This window comes from Raphanus sativus, chromosome 5, assembly GCF_000801105.2.
Source record: "Raphanus sativus cultivar WK10039 chromosome 5, ASM80110v3, whole genome shotgun sequence".
NCBI lineage: Eukaryota > Viridiplantae > Streptophyta > Magnoliopsida > Brassicales > Brassicaceae > Raphanus > Raphanus sativus.
In genome coordinates, this window is record NC_079515.1 from 30,996,258 (window position 1) to 31,014,134 (window position 17,877).

General features: G+C 38.5%; 2 protein-coding genes, 1 long non-coding RNA gene and 1 pseudogene across 3 annotated transcripts; 2 read left to right on the forward strand and 2 right to left on the reverse strand.

The window, feature by feature from the left end:
- The first annotated feature begins 331 nt into the window (after nucleotides 1–331).
- Nucleotides 332–3,232, forward strand: LOC108805337 (protein INVOLVED IN DE NOVO 2-like; annotated as a pseudogene).
- A 1,476-nt stretch (nucleotides 3,233–4,708) lies between these two features.
- On the reverse strand, nucleotides 4,709–6,449 carry LOC130512328 (uncharacterized). Its single transcript, XR_008945834.1, has 6 exons — nucleotides 6,237–6,449; nucleotides 5,977–6,153; nucleotides 5,662–5,877; nucleotides 5,446–5,515; nucleotides 5,268–5,361; nucleotides 4,709–5,033 (listed from the first exon to the last, which is right to left on the reverse strand). It is a non-coding gene; the product is annotated as an uncharacterized LOC130512328 (long non-coding RNA).
- A 964-nt stretch (nucleotides 6,450–7,413) lies between these two features.
- On the reverse strand, nucleotides 7,414–10,084 carry LOC108805339 (probable carboxylesterase 12). The gene has a single exon (XM_018577355.2). It carries the CDS (start codon nucleotides 10,011–10,013, stop codon nucleotides 9,039–9,041), a length of 975 nt encoding a protein of 324 aa, XP_018432857.2. The 5' UTR covers nucleotides 10,014–10,084; the 3' UTR covers nucleotides 7,414–9,038.
- A 1,674-nt stretch (nucleotides 10,085–11,758) lies between these two features.
- LOC108856509 (DEK domain-containing chromatin-associated protein 1) lies at nucleotides 11,759–15,035 on the forward strand. The gene is made up of 11 exons (XM_018630327.2): nucleotides 11,759–12,231; nucleotides 12,316–12,349; nucleotides 12,521–12,600; nucleotides 12,710–12,769; nucleotides 12,877–12,990; nucleotides 13,074–13,154; nucleotides 13,248–13,319; nucleotides 13,844–14,210; nucleotides 14,297–14,394; nucleotides 14,471–14,501; nucleotides 14,611–15,035. Exons 1-11 carry the CDS (start codon nucleotides 11,977–11,979, stop codon nucleotides 14,730–14,732), a joined length of 1,314 nt encoding a protein of 437 aa, XP_018485829.2. The 5' UTR covers nucleotides 11,759–11,976; the 3' UTR covers nucleotides 14,733–15,035.
- The last annotated feature ends 2,842 nt before the right edge of the window (nucleotides 15,036–17,877 follow it).

Sequence of the window (17,877 nt, forward strand, 5' to 3'; positions counted from 1 at the left end):
AAGTTCATATCTTTTGGACGTGTCGTCCATATTTTTGTTGTTGTTTTGTTTGAGAAGACAGAAAAAGAAATAGAAAATAATTTATCAAACCAAAAAATTATGTAAAGGAGAAAAACAGTTTAGAATCGTGGTCAAGAATATTGAACGTGGGGGATTGATTTTGTTCAAAGAAACATGAAGAAATAACTGCTAAGAATAAGATCATTTTTCCAATGATTTTTTTTTTAAATATATTTTCCATGTGTCAAGATCTGATTCGATAGGCGACTTGCGCTTTAGTATATAGGGATGGAAAAAAAATAATATTGAAAAAAGAGATATATTTTTACCTTCTTCAACCCTAAAGTGAAAATCTGGGCGAAACAAATGTAAGTGAAGAAAGTGTAAATAGGAGAGAAGAACAGAGACAGGAGAGAGAGAGAGAGCTTCTTCTTCTTCTTCTTCCCGACACTTGAGTACCAATCGCACGCTTCGCCATCATCATTTTCTTCTTCCCTCGGTAAGTTCATATTTCTTCTTCTTCTATAATCTGCATTCTTCAGGGAAAAAAATACTAGAAACAGAACAGCTAAACTTATGTTAAAGACCGATCTCAACTGAATTCTCATTCGCTGTCCAAATTCCCTTAACTTTAAGCATCCGAAGCTCCTTGATCACGAAACAAAACTCCATAGTTTCTTTTTTTTTTATAAAACTAAACATGCAGTTGACATAACAAGATGGGTAGCACGGTGGATTTAAGCTCAGACGAAGCTGATTCAGACATAAGCGAATCCGAAATGGAAGATCATGCAGACAAAATCTACCAAACTCTAAAAACCGGAAAGCCGAAAGTGAAACTCTGTCCACAAGCCTTCACGTGTCCTTACTGTCCAAACAAGAAGAAGAAACCGAGTTTCCAATACAAAGATCTCCTCCAACACGCTTCCGGAGTTGGTAACAGCAACTCGGAGAAACGAACCTCAAAGGAGAAAGCTACCCACCTCGCTCTCGTCAAGTACCTCCAACTAGATCTTGCTGACTCACCAGAAGCTGGAGAGCCTTCATCTAATAAGCGCCAAAAAACCATTCAAGATTGTGACCAGGACGAGAAGCTTGTCTGTCCTTGGAAAGGTATATACAAAACAAACAAACTCACTCTGCATCCAAAGATTGTTTTTACTTTAATTGATTTTCTATCATTCACAGGTGTTGTGGTTAACATTCCAACAAGAAAGACTCAAGACGGTCGATCAGCTGGTGAGAGCGGGTCCAAGCTTAGAGACGAGTACATTCAGAGAGGGTTCAACCCTACTAGGGTTTATCCCTTATGGAACCACCGGGGGTTTTCAGGAACGGCTACTGTGGATTTCAGCAACGACTGGAACGGACTACACAGCGCTCTTCTCTTTGACAAGGCTTACCAAGTAGATGGCCATGGGAAAAAAGACTGGTTGAAGAAAGATGGGTCCAACTCCAAGTCAGGGATTTACGCGTGGATAGCCCGTGCTGATGATTACAACGGAAGCACTCTCGTGGGAGAAGACTTGAGGAAGAAGGGTGATCTCAAGACGATAGCTGAGGTTACGGAAGAGGAGGCGAGGAAACAGGAGAGGCTCGTGGAGAATCTGACGCAGCTCGTGGAGGAGAAGAAGAGAGGGGTGAAGGAGTTCGAGGAGATGTGTTGGGTGAAGTCTAGGGAACTTAAGGAGAAGATGGAAGAGAAGGAGGAGAGTTTGTTGAAGCATAACAGAGAGCTGAATGCTATACAGGAGAGAACGATGGGTCATGTTAACAAGATCTTTGCTGATCATGAGAGGTTGAAGATGCGGTTGGAGTTGGAGAAGAAGAAGCTTGAGCTCAAAGGTATTGAGTTGGCTAAGAGGGAAGCACACAATGAAACCGAGAGAAAGAATCTCTCTGAAGATCTACAGCAGGTTCTGTTCTCTCTCTCTTATTCAAATATAAGTCAGAACTGAATAGTTTTGGTTTCTGTGTTATCAGAATGCCTCCAAGAATAGCTCTCTTGAGTTAGCTTCCATGGAACAACAAAAGGCGGACGAAGAAGTCAAGAAGCTGGCTGAATATCAAAGGGTATTAGTGTCTTTCCTCTTCACATTCTCTTCCTAAACAAAAAGGCTTGCTTTGTTGTTCATTTGTGTGATGTGTGTAAGTGTAACCTCCTCAGAGGCAAAAGGAGGAGCTTCATGAGAAAATCATAAGACTAGAGAGACAGAGAGACCAGAAACAAGCCATCGAGCTAGAGATCGAGCAGCTGAAAGGAGAGCTTAACGTGAAGAGGCACATGGGATCAGATGGGGACGCTGAGATCGTGAAAGAAGTGGAAGAAATCTACAAAGGTTTAACTGAGAAGGAAGAGGAACTCGCAGACCTCGACAAGTTTAACCAAACTCTTATACTCAGAGAGCGTAGAACCAACGATGAGCTTCAAGAAGCTCGTAAAGAATTGGTTAACGTACGTTTTTCAAAAGTGTTGTTTTCTTTTCTTTCGTTTTTTTCATTCAATACGTTTTAATAATTTTTTAATTTTCTTGTAGATTATGAAAGAGTGGAAACTAAGTATCGGTGTAAAGAGAATGGGAGAGCTGGTGACGAAACCATTCATGGATGCACTGCAGCAGAAGTATTGTCAGCAAGACGTGGAGGACAGAGCCATTGACGTCCTCCAGCTCTGGGAAGACTATCTCAAAGACCCTGATTGGCATCCATTCAAACGTATCAAGCTCGCAAATCAAGAAAGAGAAATGGTGAGAAGACCTAAACGGTTTTGGACTGCTTTTGGTTTCTGTTGTATCCTTAAGTTTTTTTTTTTTGTGGGGGCTTTTATAGGAAGTGATAGATGAGAGAGATGAAAAGCTGAGGGAGCTAAAGGAAGATTTAGGAGATGGTCCTTACAATGCGGTGACGAGAGCATTGTTGGAGTAAACGAGTATAACCCAAGTGGAAGGTACATTACGACAGAGCTGTGGAATTTAAAAGAAGACAGGAAGGCTACACTTGAAGAAGGTGTCAGTTGTTTGCTTCATCAATGGGAAAAGTCGAAACGCCGCTGATGCGGTTTTGTAGTTTCGGAGAAAAATGTCTTTGATAAGGAACTTTGGCGGATTCTGTTTTCTTATTTTTTTTTATTTCTTCTTTTATCAGAACTTACTAGTGGATTACGGACTCAGCTTTGATGTATCATATTATTGTGATGTAATCCACATGTAGAACTTCCAGGTTAACTCTCGTATCTTTATCAAGGCATGTAGAATCCGGAATTTCTAAAATCTAGGGTGGGAAATGTATACACTATTGGATAACTATATCATTATTGATACTAGTTTCATAGCCCCCGCGCAGGCGCGGGGCCGGAGACATTGTCGACACGTTAGATAATTTTGTGTACCTGATTTTGTTATTTGATTAGGTTATTGAATATTTATGGGATTTTGTATGATTGTTATTTCTGGAATTGTAAGCAATGAGAAAATGAATTCCGAATTTGAAATTTGAAAGTGTTTTCTTTTTATTATTTCGTCTTGACCCATAAATTACTTTCCCGACACACTGGACAACTTATATTTGTACGAAGCCAATGATCAATGCAAAGAAAATGAAATTTATGACCGCAGGTGAGGGTCGAAATATTGGTTACATTGGTATAGTTCTCAAAGCATATCCGCTAGGGATTATTGACCTTTTTTCTTTATCGTAAGTTGTCTATTAGTTGATGTAGTTTGTGTAGTCGCTATTAAAACTGTGCTAGTAGGTGTGGATAGAATTGTATATTATGTGTTCCGTGGGTTTTTTCTTTGTGAACAGTTAGTCGTTTTGTTTGGTTAGAACTGATTAGTAACGTTGGAGTAAGTTTATGAATTGTTATTTTTAGGGATAATTCTCCTAAATAATTTTTTCAAAATTTTGTCACAAAAAGAGTTCATTAGGAAGAAAATGACTAAAATATTACATTTAATAGCTAAAAGATTTGTATTCCTAAGATATATAAATATAAATAAAAACTAAAACAAAATAGATTTTTTTATAGTTTAGAGTTATATGTTTTCAAATTCGAATTTGTTATGAAATTTTATTTTTCTGATTTTTTCAGCTTTTTCAAATTCAAAAATGTTATTTGAAACTATTAAAAAAATATTTTTCATTTTAAATTTTATTTTTATTTTATAAAATTTTAAATCGTAATCCCAAAATTCCACCTTAACCCTAAACTCTAATGTTTAGCCTTTTAGATTAGTTAACTCTAAACTATAAATGTATATTTATCTTTTTAATAAACTATAAATGTATATTTATCTTTTTAATAAAATATTTTTTTTCATTTTGATTCATAAAGACTCAAAATAATATTTTTAGGGTTATCCTGTAATATTTTTCATTTTCTATATGTTTGTTGTGTCTCTGAATTTGTTTAATTTTTTGTTAGTGATTTTAAATGTGTTACAGTTGATTTATTGTTTTGGTATTCTTTTGGGTGTCCAGAAAGTTATTTTAAAGTTCATTGCAGAATTATTAATTGAAATTGCATCTGTTATAAATTTTAAAATAGAAAAACGTTTAAATGTCTTTATTTTACATGTGTTTTTAATTTAAGCTGTAAGCTTCATTTTTAACTCAGAAAGTATTAAAAAATTATATGACTGACATTTATGTATTGTTGACGTTAAACTTTACTGATATATAAAGTTGGGGATACCAGTAATTAAGCGAAGACGTGTGAATACTATCTTTATTAACTCTTACACCAGTAAGAAACCATTTACAGCAAATCAAAGAGATAACCAAAGTTCAAAGTAGAGAAAACATGTGGAAATAGACAATTGGAATGAAACGAAAGCTAAGCGGGGTTGACGGTTAGATGGCCTTAGGAGAATCACTCAACGGGCATTTGCGTTTGTTCTCGTCCGCTGCAGAACCTGGCAGACTTGCTTCAGCAACTCCCAATGAAATCTTTGGTGCACACCCTTGTTGCTGGCAGGTTCTGTTGCTTGTCCAGATTCAATGTGCACGACTGGAGGTGGGTTGCTGCTGCTACTCTAAGATACAGTAGGACATGTGTTTTAATATATATCAGCAATATAAAAAAACTGTGAATACATAGGTTATCTCTGAATGAGTGCCAAATAAGAGGTTATCCTATCATATATATCAGAAATTTTGTAGGGAGTCACACGCTACTCATCTGAATTAGGCTGGGGTTTGTGGGGCTTTAGAGTAAGAGGAAAAAATTACATACAAAATTTAAGTGGAATTGTGAAAGGAAAACGTACCTACTCAAGAGCTAGACTTGATGTATCTGTCTTGATGAGTTTTGCCATATCTCTGTGGAAGACCACAAAAGTGGCACTGTCCTTTCCGTGTCACCTGGATCAGAAGGACATGAATTATTAGCAGGTATTTATATTATCTTGTCACTTTGAAAATGGATTTGGGAATAACAGTTTAGACCTGATGACTCTTGTCACTTTGGAAGAAACACATTGGTTCAACAGAAGTGCCGGACTTGGTAAGCTTCCTCCTGCAAATGGTGCAAGAAACAAAAGACCATCCATTACCATTAGGAATGATTTAATTAGGAGATATGGATCTCAAGGTTTGTTGAGGAACTATATATATATTGAGGCATGGATCTGTGATGATTAAAAAAGAACAGATTTTGCATACCAGGAAAGGCATCAGTTGTATTCACAACTCACAAGAGAACCTACAATTGTCACAGAAGCTTTGGAAACAGCATTTGCTTGTTGGAAACAGCATTTGCTTGTCAAAGCAGCATCTCTCATATTTTCTTTGCATAAGGGGAATTTTAGTTCAGGAGGAAGTTCCCAAAAATAATGTGTTGCTGACGGTAGTCTTTCCATTTGCTCCTCAAACGCATCCCTGAATTTTGTTAAATTGATACAAAACATTCAGACTGATAGTATGCAAAATAAAGTAGCATATAACAAAATTGAAAATGTTTATTTAGCTCAAACTTACTCATTTGCTTTCAAAACTGCAACTGCACCACTTGCACCAGCATAGACTTGGGGATAAAGATGGTGTAGGGAACGGTGGCGGCGACGGAGACGTTGGCGGTGACGGAGATGGCGGCATCTGCAGAGGCGGCGGTGACGGCGGAGACAGGGGCGACGGTAGTGACGGCGGCTAAGGCAGCTGGTGAAGTCATTTTTGCAAGAGTTTAAAAATGATGTAAGCGATGTTTCAAGGAATGTAGAGAGAAAGGGTTGATAGCTCACCTCGAGTGCTCTTTATAAAGGAGGATTCAAGAATCGTTACGGAAGGCCGAATCGTTTCGGTGATAGAAGAAATGCCCAATCGTGCGTTAACGCCCACCATAAATGCAGAAGAACGGAAGAGAAAGAGGAAGAGCAAGATGAATAGGGATCGCGTGTGATCTGAAAAAAAATATCGAGAACCTCTAATCTATGGGCCAAATCAACACAAACCAACACAAATCAAAACACATGATTAAGCCCATACAAACACAAAGCCCATTTTAAAAAAGGACAGGTGTCACATAAAGAGGAGTGATACTCCCTCATTATATTATAGATTTAACAGATAGAAAAACTTTTAATTGGAGGCAGTGTCATGAACTTTAGAAATGTAGAGAGCACTTCTGTCAGATTTCAACTTTTTGTTTAATGTTGAGGACTCGGGCTTTTTTTCTCTGGAAATAAGTTTTTGACTCAGGGCTTATGTACGCCCTGCTTTACTTACTGCTTAGATCTCTGAGATGATTATGGGTTCATGCATGGGGATCCTGCTGTATTTCCTAGTAAATTCATCTCAGTAATTTGCCTTTGCAAGACTTCAAGATGGGCTCGTAAAGAGTAAAATAAAATAGTGATACTTAGTTAACAGATCCAGAAAAACGAATAAAAAGGTTCAAAGAAATAAAAATATTGAAAAACAAATCAAGAGCTTTTCTCTTTGTAATATTATACATGTTCATTGTTTTCTAGTAAGGTCAGGTTTTGCAAGTCCGGATGATTCCTATTGATGTCGTAAGTTGCGTTGCGTGCAAGTAAACTATACACTGATCGATATTGTACTGTCATTTTCTAAACTTTGGAGCTACATGTTGTTTAACATTTTCATCTATAGATACAAACCAGTGGCTTCATATGTTTCACTGAACCCACTTTCCCGTTTCTTCTGTGTGAGAGGTCCAAGGCTTCATCAGCAACACACAACTGAAGGCTACACAAACACAACATATTGCAAATGGAAAATGCCAACCAAGACTTATTACTCTTACATGTGGACACTCCACACCAATATCAGCCATCTCCTAACTAGAGAATGCTCAGCTCCTCACAAGAAAATACATAAAAGAACTGAACCACGGCTGACTAGAGAACTGAACCAAAATAATAGTTTTTTTTTTTTTCCCAAATTGAAATTCATTCATAAACAAACTGCGATTGTTTCATACATAAAGCTGGCGGATAAAAATCCCCAGAGACAAAGAACCCAAAGAACATGCAGCTGAAACCCACACCGGGGCACCTTTCGTACAAAGAACCCAAAGAACAGGCAGCTGAAACCCACACCGGAGCACCTTTTGAACATAACTTTAACAAGACAAGGAAACTAAACCACACACTAGGATTCAATAAACTAAAAAAAACCGCACAAAAGAACACGACAAACCAATGCAAAAGACTTCCCAAGTAGCAGGTATCAATGATCTGGATACATCGTTGCTGCACTCTCGGCACGCCAAACGATACAATCCACTTGTAGAACCCGAAGACACCGATGCACCTTCTCAACCCGGATTTATCGTTGCCGCCTATGGCCTGCCAAACGATACCATCCCACACTCGAAAACAAGAAACAAGGCTTCATAACCCGACAAGATAGATCGCTTCACGATCCTCGGAACTTTTGGATAAGGATTGAACGCACTCTTTGACGTCCACTTCACACCTAGATAGAAGCCCACCATAAACCTTCACACAAACAAGCCTCGACGATCGAACCCCAATACAAATACAGCCATTGACCACCAAACCGACGAGAGATCACTGCTACCGCCACAAAAAGAGGAGAAAAATGCATCTGAAACTGTCAAACACTACGCAAGAGACTGAGGCCACAATACGCCAAGCATACCGCAAAACTACTATCTAAATTCCGATAACAAGACACAGCAAGAGGATCGAATAAGTACACCAAAGCCAAGGTACACCATCAAACCGTCCATACTGTAAGACAGGCACCGAACATCACCGTCCGGATCGAAAGGGCGGGTCTCGACTTTGGAAACGAAGCAAGGCACACCAAGTCGCAGCTACCAAGAGAGCCGAGTATATGTTACCGGAGCAACCACGGGACAGACACCGGCGCTGGGAAACACGTCTCCACCACGCAGCACCGGCAAGAGCCTCTTCTCTAGTTGACTACTCTACCGTCGCCGATCTAAACCGTACGTCGAATCCGGGAACCAACAAACAGACCTCTTTCCACCGTCTAATATAAATCATCTCCTACAGTCTCACCGCCATAGATAGGGGTAGATCTGAGGTGAAGGAACAGTCTCACCACGCCACGCGCCGTCATCACGAAACTACCGTTGGAGATCTAGAAAAGGAAAATCAGATCTTTACAAAAGTTTCAACCCTAGAAGCCGACTCCCATCTCCACTGTCCCGCTGTGAGTCTCGCCGTCACGCCATAGAAAGCCGTACTTCGTCACCATCAGCCGCAAAAGGCCTCTGGTTGAAGCCTCGACAAGCACAGAGTGACTTGCATATCGACCAAGGAGAGCAGAGGAAGAAGAGAGCAAAGAGAAAACAAGGATAAAGAGATGAGGGGAACGCCTCCGGTTCCGTCGAGACGGCGACCGGAGCTAACTCTTCAACGACGGCGCTGTTCTTTTATTCAGAAAGAGTTTACTTTCTTTTTATTTTATTTTTTCTTTCTTTTCAACCAAAATAATAGTTTCCCATTTGTTTTCTTGAATTTATATATTATTCCATTACCGAGACTGATAGACAGATATAATTATTCCATTACGTATATCATAATCTCTCACATCTCTCCCTTAATAAAACCTGCGAACTTCTTCATGGCTTCAACAGCTCTCTCACAATCAGGTCTCGTCAGATGAAACACATGCTCTTCTCCTTCACTCTCAACCAACTCCACTTTCCCTTTCCAACCGCTCTTCTCGAGCTTCGCCTTGTAACCCCAACCTTGCCTCGCAAGCGCATCTTTCTCAGCCACCAACACCAAAACCTTCCCGCAACCCAACCCGGAGATATCCACCGACTCCGACTGAACCACGTTGAGCCACGGATCATCCACTCCGTCTTTGTTGTTGGGGCTAGCCATCATCCATATCCCCTCGATCTTGGCCCTCACCGCAGCGTCCTTCGTCTCCTTGTCGTCCACCGGTGCCTTGGACCAGAAGTAAGGATGAACCAAGACGATCCCGCCGGAGATTCCCGAGTCGCTTAACTCGGGGCTGAGCTTCTCTTTGGCAGCTCTCATCGTCATGTGATGAGCGATCGTCGCGCCGGCGCTGTCTCCGGCGAGGAACACTCTGCCGAAGTCTGCGTGTTCGTTTAGCCAGCTCTCCGGTCCAGAGCCGGAGATGTGTGTGAACACCCATTTGAGAGACGTCCACGAGTCGTCGAAAGAGATCGGGAGGGGATGCTCCGGCGCACGCCGGTAATCCACCGACACCGCTATGCAGCCGGAAGCAGAGACGGCCGCCGTGAGAAAATTGTGGTAAGTCGGCGAGAAGGCTGTTTCGATGATGAAACCTCCTCCGTGGAAGTAGACGAGGAGAGGGAGTTTCTCATCACCGCCGGGGGCTTTCTCCGGGAGGTAGAGGCGGACGGAGAGGTTGTGTTCGGGTGAAGAGACGACGTCCTTTGAGATGACGCCGTTTTGTGGGGTTAGAGAGGGTGGGACGGCGGTTTCTCCCATGAGGCGCTCGATGCGGCCACTCTTGTAGATTTTGAGCAGTGGAGAGTAGTCGGCGGCGATCTCGGAGTCCATGGTTGGTTGGTTGGTTGGGGATGATAAGATTGAGAGGATAGTGTTCGTTTTGGGTTTATATTGAGAAATGGTGTGTGTGTGTGTGTCTGTAATTCTATTGGAGCTTGGTTTGGTTGAGACATGTGATGTGATGTGTTGTATTATTGTTACACGGAAGATCTATTTGCCACACAATTCAAACTAGGCGTTTAATTGCTGACTAGTCAAGTAAAGTAAATCATCTTAATTTACGGAGCACCTTTGGTTCCGTTTCCTTTTTTATATTTTCTTTTAACTTATTTGATTTGTTTAATTTGGATTCTCGAGTTTCCAAGTTCTCCGTTTCCGAAACAAATTCCAACTCTCAAACTGAAATTTTGAGTCGTCGGTTCTGTTTGACATTTTGATTGTTTGGTCTGGCAGCTTATGAAGATATATAAAGGATTTTTGTGAGAAAACGGCCAATTCCAACGTCAAATTGTTTTGGAGTTTTGATCTAAACATACACTCATCATCTGTGCTAAAACATAAACTTGAAATATGTTTTAGCATAAATTATGAGTGCTTGTTTGGATCGAGAGACACGTAAAGCAGTGTTGATATCAGAATTAGCCAATTTCTTAAGGGATTGTGTAAATGATGTTTTGAAATTATCTATTCTCAAAAACTCAAAAGCCACGAAAATATCTAAACATGAAGAATTATTTTGTTGCTAAAATATACTCCCTCTGTTCTTGAAAGTATGATTTTCTGAAGTTTTCATGTTTATTAAGAATACATTAAATATTTACAATTTAATTTATTATTCCCTCTGTTTCATAATAAGTATCATTCTGAGTTCATTTTCTTGTTACATAAAGAGTGTCATTTTACAATTCCAATATAAATTATACTAACTTTCAGCTGAAAATTAATTGCAAACTGCATTAATTTTATAAATAATTTTATTTATCTAAAATACTATTGGTCAAAGAGGTATAATTAATTACAACTTATATATATTTCAACAACTTTCTTAATCTGTGTGAAAAATGTCACAACGACCCTCTTTAAGAAACGGATGGAGTATTTATCTTTTTTACACACTTTCCAACAACTATCTACCAATAAAATTTAATCAATTCAAATATTTACAATTAATGTTTCTTAAAAGTATACAAAAGTACATTAAATAAATAGAAAATCTATCTTTGTGGAACAAAAATAAAATCCAGAAAGTCCTTCTTTGAAAAACGGAGGGAGTATCTTTTAGTGAAAGTTCTCTTGGTCCGGTGATTTAATTAAGAGTTCATTAATATTTTTATGTTATGAAGTCTGAATTTCGAATTCCAATACAAACGAAATTATATAAATTAATAGAAAAAAGATTCGCAAGAAATTTGTAGTATAACGTAAAGAATATCGTCAAACATAGATTTGATAGGGGTGATTCAAACGATGCGTGAATCTTTGTAAGATAAATATAATTGTCGGTTATAAAATCGTCTATAATATTTTTATAATTTATTTGTAATATCATAGTTATCCAGTTTTAAAAATGAATTGTTTATGTAATTTTCATTTCATAAAAGAGTTTTTAAAGACATTTCTTAATTGTTAAAGGCTTTGTCTTTTTTTTTTGGTTGATCAATTACTGGGCTTTGTCTTAAAATTTGCAGGCTTTATTTTTCGGTTTATCCGGCTCAATGAAAATTGTTTGAAAACTTTACGTGGTTAATAAAACTAATTTCAGACAAGAAAAAAAGAACATACTAATGAATAATATCTTTCTTAGCTTATTAGCTTAGCTTCGCCGCGAGCTGTGAAAGCCACCGTGTTCTATTTCTTTTTTGGCACCAAATTTTTTGAAATCACCAATTAGGGTTTCCTCGAACTTCTCCCCCAAAAAAGCTCTGAAATTTTAGGGTTTATTGACCCACACATTAATTCGATTCTCTTCACCTGCCTCGATCGATTTCCACCGTGTAAGCAGTCAGTCTCTCACATGACGACCGAAACCAAAGAGGAGAAGATACCCGAAGCGGTGGAAGCGGAAGATGGTGTTGTTGTTGCTGCTAAGGAGACGGAGAACAAAGAAGATGCTCCTGCAAGTGATGAAGACGGAGACAGCGAGGAGGAGGAGGAGGCTGTCACAGGGACGCCCGTTACTGAGAGGCCTAAGAGGATAATAAAGAAAGTAGAGCCTCACATTTTGCTTACTCCCTCTCGTTCGAGGAGCAAGCCCGTCTCTGTTCAGCAGGTACAAAGTTTGAATCTTTCTTCTTTGTGTTTTTGAGTATTTATGAGGATATTGGGGTGTTGACTGTTTCCTTGATTGTTTCAGGGTCGTGGAACACAGCTTAAGGAGATTCCAAATGGTATCTGAATTTTATTTATTTACAACCATTGTTGCTTTTTTTAGGCTACAGTTTGGCGGTCTCTTACATAACTGTCCTGTTCTTTTTCTTTAATGTGTTTGGATTTCAGACATGTTTTCTTTTCTTCTGTCTTACTCTGCTGTCTGAGAGCTCTGTAACTGTTTTTTTCAGTGGCTTATAAACTATCCAAGAGGAAACCTGACGACAACCTTTTCTTGCTTCACACTATTCTTTACGCCAAGAAAGGAAAGGTGTCTCATTTATAGCTTTGAACTCTTCAGTGCTGTCTAGTAATTTACAGTGTTTTCTCGAGTGCATGATTGATTTACTCAAGGTTTGTGTGGAAATGGAACTGTGCAGGTTCAGACGCTGAAAAAAAACATTGGTCAATTTTCGGGGTTTGTCTGGTCGGAGCAAGAGGTAACAAAAAAAAAATACATCATCTAGTTAGTAGATGTTTAGTTCCAGGGACACATTCGGCCTTTGTTTTGAGAGAGCTGTGTGTTTGTTTTACAATGTTCTTTCAGGAGGAGAAGCAAAGAGCAAAAACAAAGGAGAAGATTGACAAGTGTGTTAAAGACAAGTTAATTGATTTCTGTGATGTGCTTGACATACCCATTAACAAAAGTAATGTGAAAAAGGTTAGTGATCAGAAACTTTTGGTCGATCTATATATCTATTTTATGTCTTGATGAAATGTTTGCTAAATAATACATACCTTCAGGAAGAACTAGTCGTAAGCGTGCTTGATTTTTTGGTATGTCCCAAGGCAACAAGGGATGTTGTACTTGCTGATCCTGAAAAGGTACTCTAACTTTTGGCAGCTGAATCTGATTACTGTTATCAACTTAGAAGCTTGAGAAAATTGTTTTCGCTTTGTTTTGAATACATAATATAGGAAACTAAAAAACGGAAGAAGAGCACAGCCAAAGACGTGACTTCTGGGGAATCGTCAGATGTCCCAGCCAAGGTTTGTTATCGTTAACCTTTTTCGTCTTTATAATTTGTAATTGTTAGTCTGATTATCTATTTCTTAGCTCCCGGCTGGTAATACTAGTTGGTTGTTAATTGAACTTTGTGGTCTTTATAATACGAGTAGCTTCGTCTCATGAAACTTTACCCGTGAAGCTGTGCAATTCACCTTTGTGAACGGTTCCAAATTGCATCAACGTATTGTAATCTGATGTTCATGTCATAGTTTATTAAGCTGTACGTAAAGCTCCCATACTGAAAATGGTTAGGATTGGTAGCAAATTGCACAGTAGTTTTCAAGGGTGTCAGCAAAAGAGATGTCTAAAACACTGGTTCATTGGTATTTTTATTGGTTGGTACTCCTATTTTGTTTTTGTTCAGTTTTCCACATTTAGCTCTTTGTGTGATGAGGTTTCAGATTTTTATCAATGTATAGATTACTGGAAGGAAAGGTTCTGAGATTTTCATGAAATATCAAGCCTTTGAATGGTTTTGCATAAATGTGTCTGTTTGATATTACAGAGGAGAAGGCAGACAAAGGAATCTGGAAAGAAGCAAGACCAGCCATCTAATGACTCTCATGGAGAAGATGATGCAGCTCCGGAGAAAAGCGAAGATACTGAAACTGAAGATGAGAAAGATAAAGCTGAGGAGAAGAGGTCAACCAATAAGAAAAACTTGTCAAGAAGAAGTAAGAAGGAGAAACCAGCAGCTGAAGAGGAGAAATCTCTTAAAGGGTCTGCAAAATCTGGTGGAAAGTCCTCTAAAAAAGTTGATAAATCAACTTCATCTTCAAGCAAGAAGCAAAAGGTTGATAAAGACGATTCCTCTAAAGAGAAAGGCAAGAAACAGACAAGTAAACCACAGGCAAAGGTGTCCAAAGATCAAGGTTTGAAACTATTTCTCAGCTCTGCTAAATTGCATTGTGATAGTTCATTGAATCTTTTTTTTATCACTAATTGTGTGGGTGTTCAGGAAAAGCTAGTAAGAAAGGTACTAATAAAAGAGAACCCACCAGAAAAGAAATGCACGTAGTGGTTGCCAAAATTCTGAAAGAAGTGGATTTCAATACGGTAGGACTTTAACAGATTATATACAAACTGTTTACCAAAGTCTTAAAACTTATGAGATATCTTTGTATCAAAACAGGCAACTTTATCTGATATTCTGCGGAAGCTTGGTATGTTTCACATTTCTCAATTTTCATAAATGTTATCTTCTTTCGAATTTGCAGAGAATATTTTTTTACACTAAAATGTTTTTTTCGCTGATTGTCATAACAATATTAGGGAGCCATTTTGGAGTTGATCTTATGCATAGAAAATCAGAGGTGAAGGATATCATCACTGATGCCATTGACGAAATGAGTGTTGATGATGAAAGAGAGGAAAACACAGAGGATGAAGGTTGAGAAAAAAAAATGAAAGGATTAGTTGTCTTTCTTCTCATTTCTGCATATCCCATATGAAAATTAAGAGAAAAAGGTGACAGGGTTTAACTTAATCCTCATGTGTGTAATCATAGGGTTGATTTACAAAATGGGATTTGTTTGTACTATGTTGTATTTGTAATCAGTTAGGCTCATGTTGTTTTAGGTTCTTCCTTCAGCTCGTGTAGCTGTTCAGTTTCTAACTTATTATTTACAACTGAATGATTGGATATTTTGTGGATTTGATTTAATTGGGATGTTTGTAAGAATTTTAAAATTTCTTTCTATCTATTTTTTCATGTCTAATGACAGATAGATAGTTACATGATCACTTCTTAATCTCTGCTATGGAATTCAAACCTGTGTTAACTAGGACATGGAGCAAAGTTCATCAAACCAATTAACTTCTATAAAGAATTAGGACTACACCCAAATAATGCTTAGCACTAATAATAGTTTCATAGCAATATAATGATCCTAATTAATTTTTATTTCCAGAATAGCAGACAAAAGCACAAACTACTAAATTAAACAATATAATAAATTCTTATGTTGACACATGAGGCGAAGGAGTGTCCACTTCATTTCGATGATGATGCAAACAACTCCCCACCACCAGAGCAAGACAACGATGACAATGATGATAATGATGAACCACCATCCCCTATGATGGATAATGGTGATGCACATGTAGGTGATGTATCTCTCCCTCCTCAAACTGCTGATCTCTACACGGGACTGGAACCAATGTCTCCAGATTTCCCCAAGGATACTTCAAATGCAAACCAGGGTCAAAACAGAGACGATCATGACCTTGCCATTGAAACGGTGCGCTACTTACAATCAAAAATGGCGAAAGGGAAATTCACTTCAACTGACTTCATGAAGACCTTTGCTGAGTACACTCGCCAGGAAGAATCACCACGCAATAACAAGAGGACACGCTATGACAGAGAGTTTGTTTATCCTAACTCTTATGTGATTGCTAATGGGACGGACCTGAGTCCCGTTAACAATTATGCTTATGATAAGGAATCTCAGGGGTCTTGGTCTCCTTGTTACGCTATGGACAGAGGCGCGGAGGGCCCGGTACCTCCAGGGTTGGATCCATGAAGATCATCACATGGAATATTAGAGGCCTCGGTCCTGTGGGGTCTCCTACTGAAAAAAGACTTACTAAGCTATGTACTACTATTAGGCCAGATATGTTATTTCTACAAGAAACTATGAATAAGTGCGATATTATTAGGGATCTATGTGTGTATTTGAAGTTTGATTATGTTTGTAGTGTACCTCCTATCGGTAGGAGTGGAGGATTAGCCTTATTATGGAAAAAAGATGTTGATGTTGTTAAGATTTCACAAGATGTAAGGATGATTGATGTATCTCTTAATTATAATGGAATGGCCTTTTATTGCTCGTGTGTGTATGGACATCCAAATCATCAATACAGACATGAACTATGGAATACTATTAAAGAGATTAGTATCACAAGAACTGAGCCTTGGTTACTTCTAGGGGATTTCAATGAAATATTAAGTAATGAAGAAAAAGAAGGTGGAAAAATACGAGAAGAGAGTAGTTTCTATGACTTTAGAAACCTATTTTCAACTTGCGCTTTCCAAGATATACAGAGTAAGGGAAACAGATTTAGTTGGGTGGGAAAGCGATATAAACACACAGTCAAATGCTGCCTTGACAGAGTAATAGCTAATACTACTTGGCTTGAGACTTTTCCTGCTTCACAAGCCGAGTTTCTAGGCCTTTATGGTTCGGATCACAGGCCGGTGACTGTTTCTGTAGCATACTCTGAAAACATAGTCAAGAAATGTTTTCGTTTTGATCGACGTCTTTTACAAGTTAAGGATTTTAAAACATATGTGCGAAAGGGTTGGAACAACAGGAACGTGTGTGGTGATCCTTTAATATCTGATAGAATACGGGAGTGCAGAAAACAAATGTCCATTTGTAAACAAAAATCAAAGCTAAACTCATCACAAAAAATACAAACGCTGGAAACAGAACTAGAGCATACGTTGTCTTTGGCACTTTCGGACAGTGAAGATATAAAAAGAATACAAGAGGAATTGGCGGTCGCCTATAGAGAAGAAGAGACATATTGGTTTCTCAAGAGTAGAAATAAATGGCTAGTTCTCGGGGACAAGAACACACAGTTCTACCAAGCATGTACTCGCGCAAGATACTCCAGAAACAGAATCCCCTTGATTCAGGATGAAGAAGGTAACGTCTACAAAGGTGACTCTGAAGTGGGACGACAGGCTGAAAGTTTCTTCCAACAAATTTATCAAAGTCAAGACTGTAATGAAGACCAATCTATCTTTCAAAATATCATCCCTACGGTTACTCAAGAAATGAATGCATGGTTTCTCAGTGTAGTTACTCCAACAGAAATTAAAACTGCTATTTTCAGTATTGGAGCTGACCGTGCTCCTGGGCCTGATGGTCTAACAGCCAGGTTCTATCAGTCATGTTGGGATATCATTGGCAATGATGTCATTAAAGAAGTAACAAACTTCTTTCGTACATCACGAATGAGTGCAGAAATAAATAAAACAAATATTTGTTTGATTCCAAAAGTGGAGAAACCAATTACCTTTTCAGATTACCGTCCAATTGGTTTATGCAATGTGTTGTATAAAATCATTTCAAAAATATTGGTTAACAGACTTAAGCTCTATCTCAAAGACATCGTTTCTGATTCACAAGCTGCATTCATACCGGGACGTGTCATTCATGATAATGTGCTTATTGCGCATGAACTAATGCATGCCTTAAAATCAAGGAAAAGGGTTTCACAGACTTACATGGCTATTAAAACTGATATCACTAAAGCCTATGATCGTCTAGAATGGAAGTTCTTGGAAAACACACTTCTAGCCTTTGGATTTGATAGACATTGGACAACTTTGATCATGGAGACAGTCACTACAGTTGAATACTCAGTTTTAATTAATGGATACCCACAAGGAGTGATTAAACCACAGAGAGGTTTGCGGCAAGGCGATCCCCTATCACCTTATCTCTACATCTTATGTGCAGATGTTCTTAGTCACCTAATCAGATCAAATGAAGTCGCGGGAAGTATAAGAGGTATTAGAATTGGAAA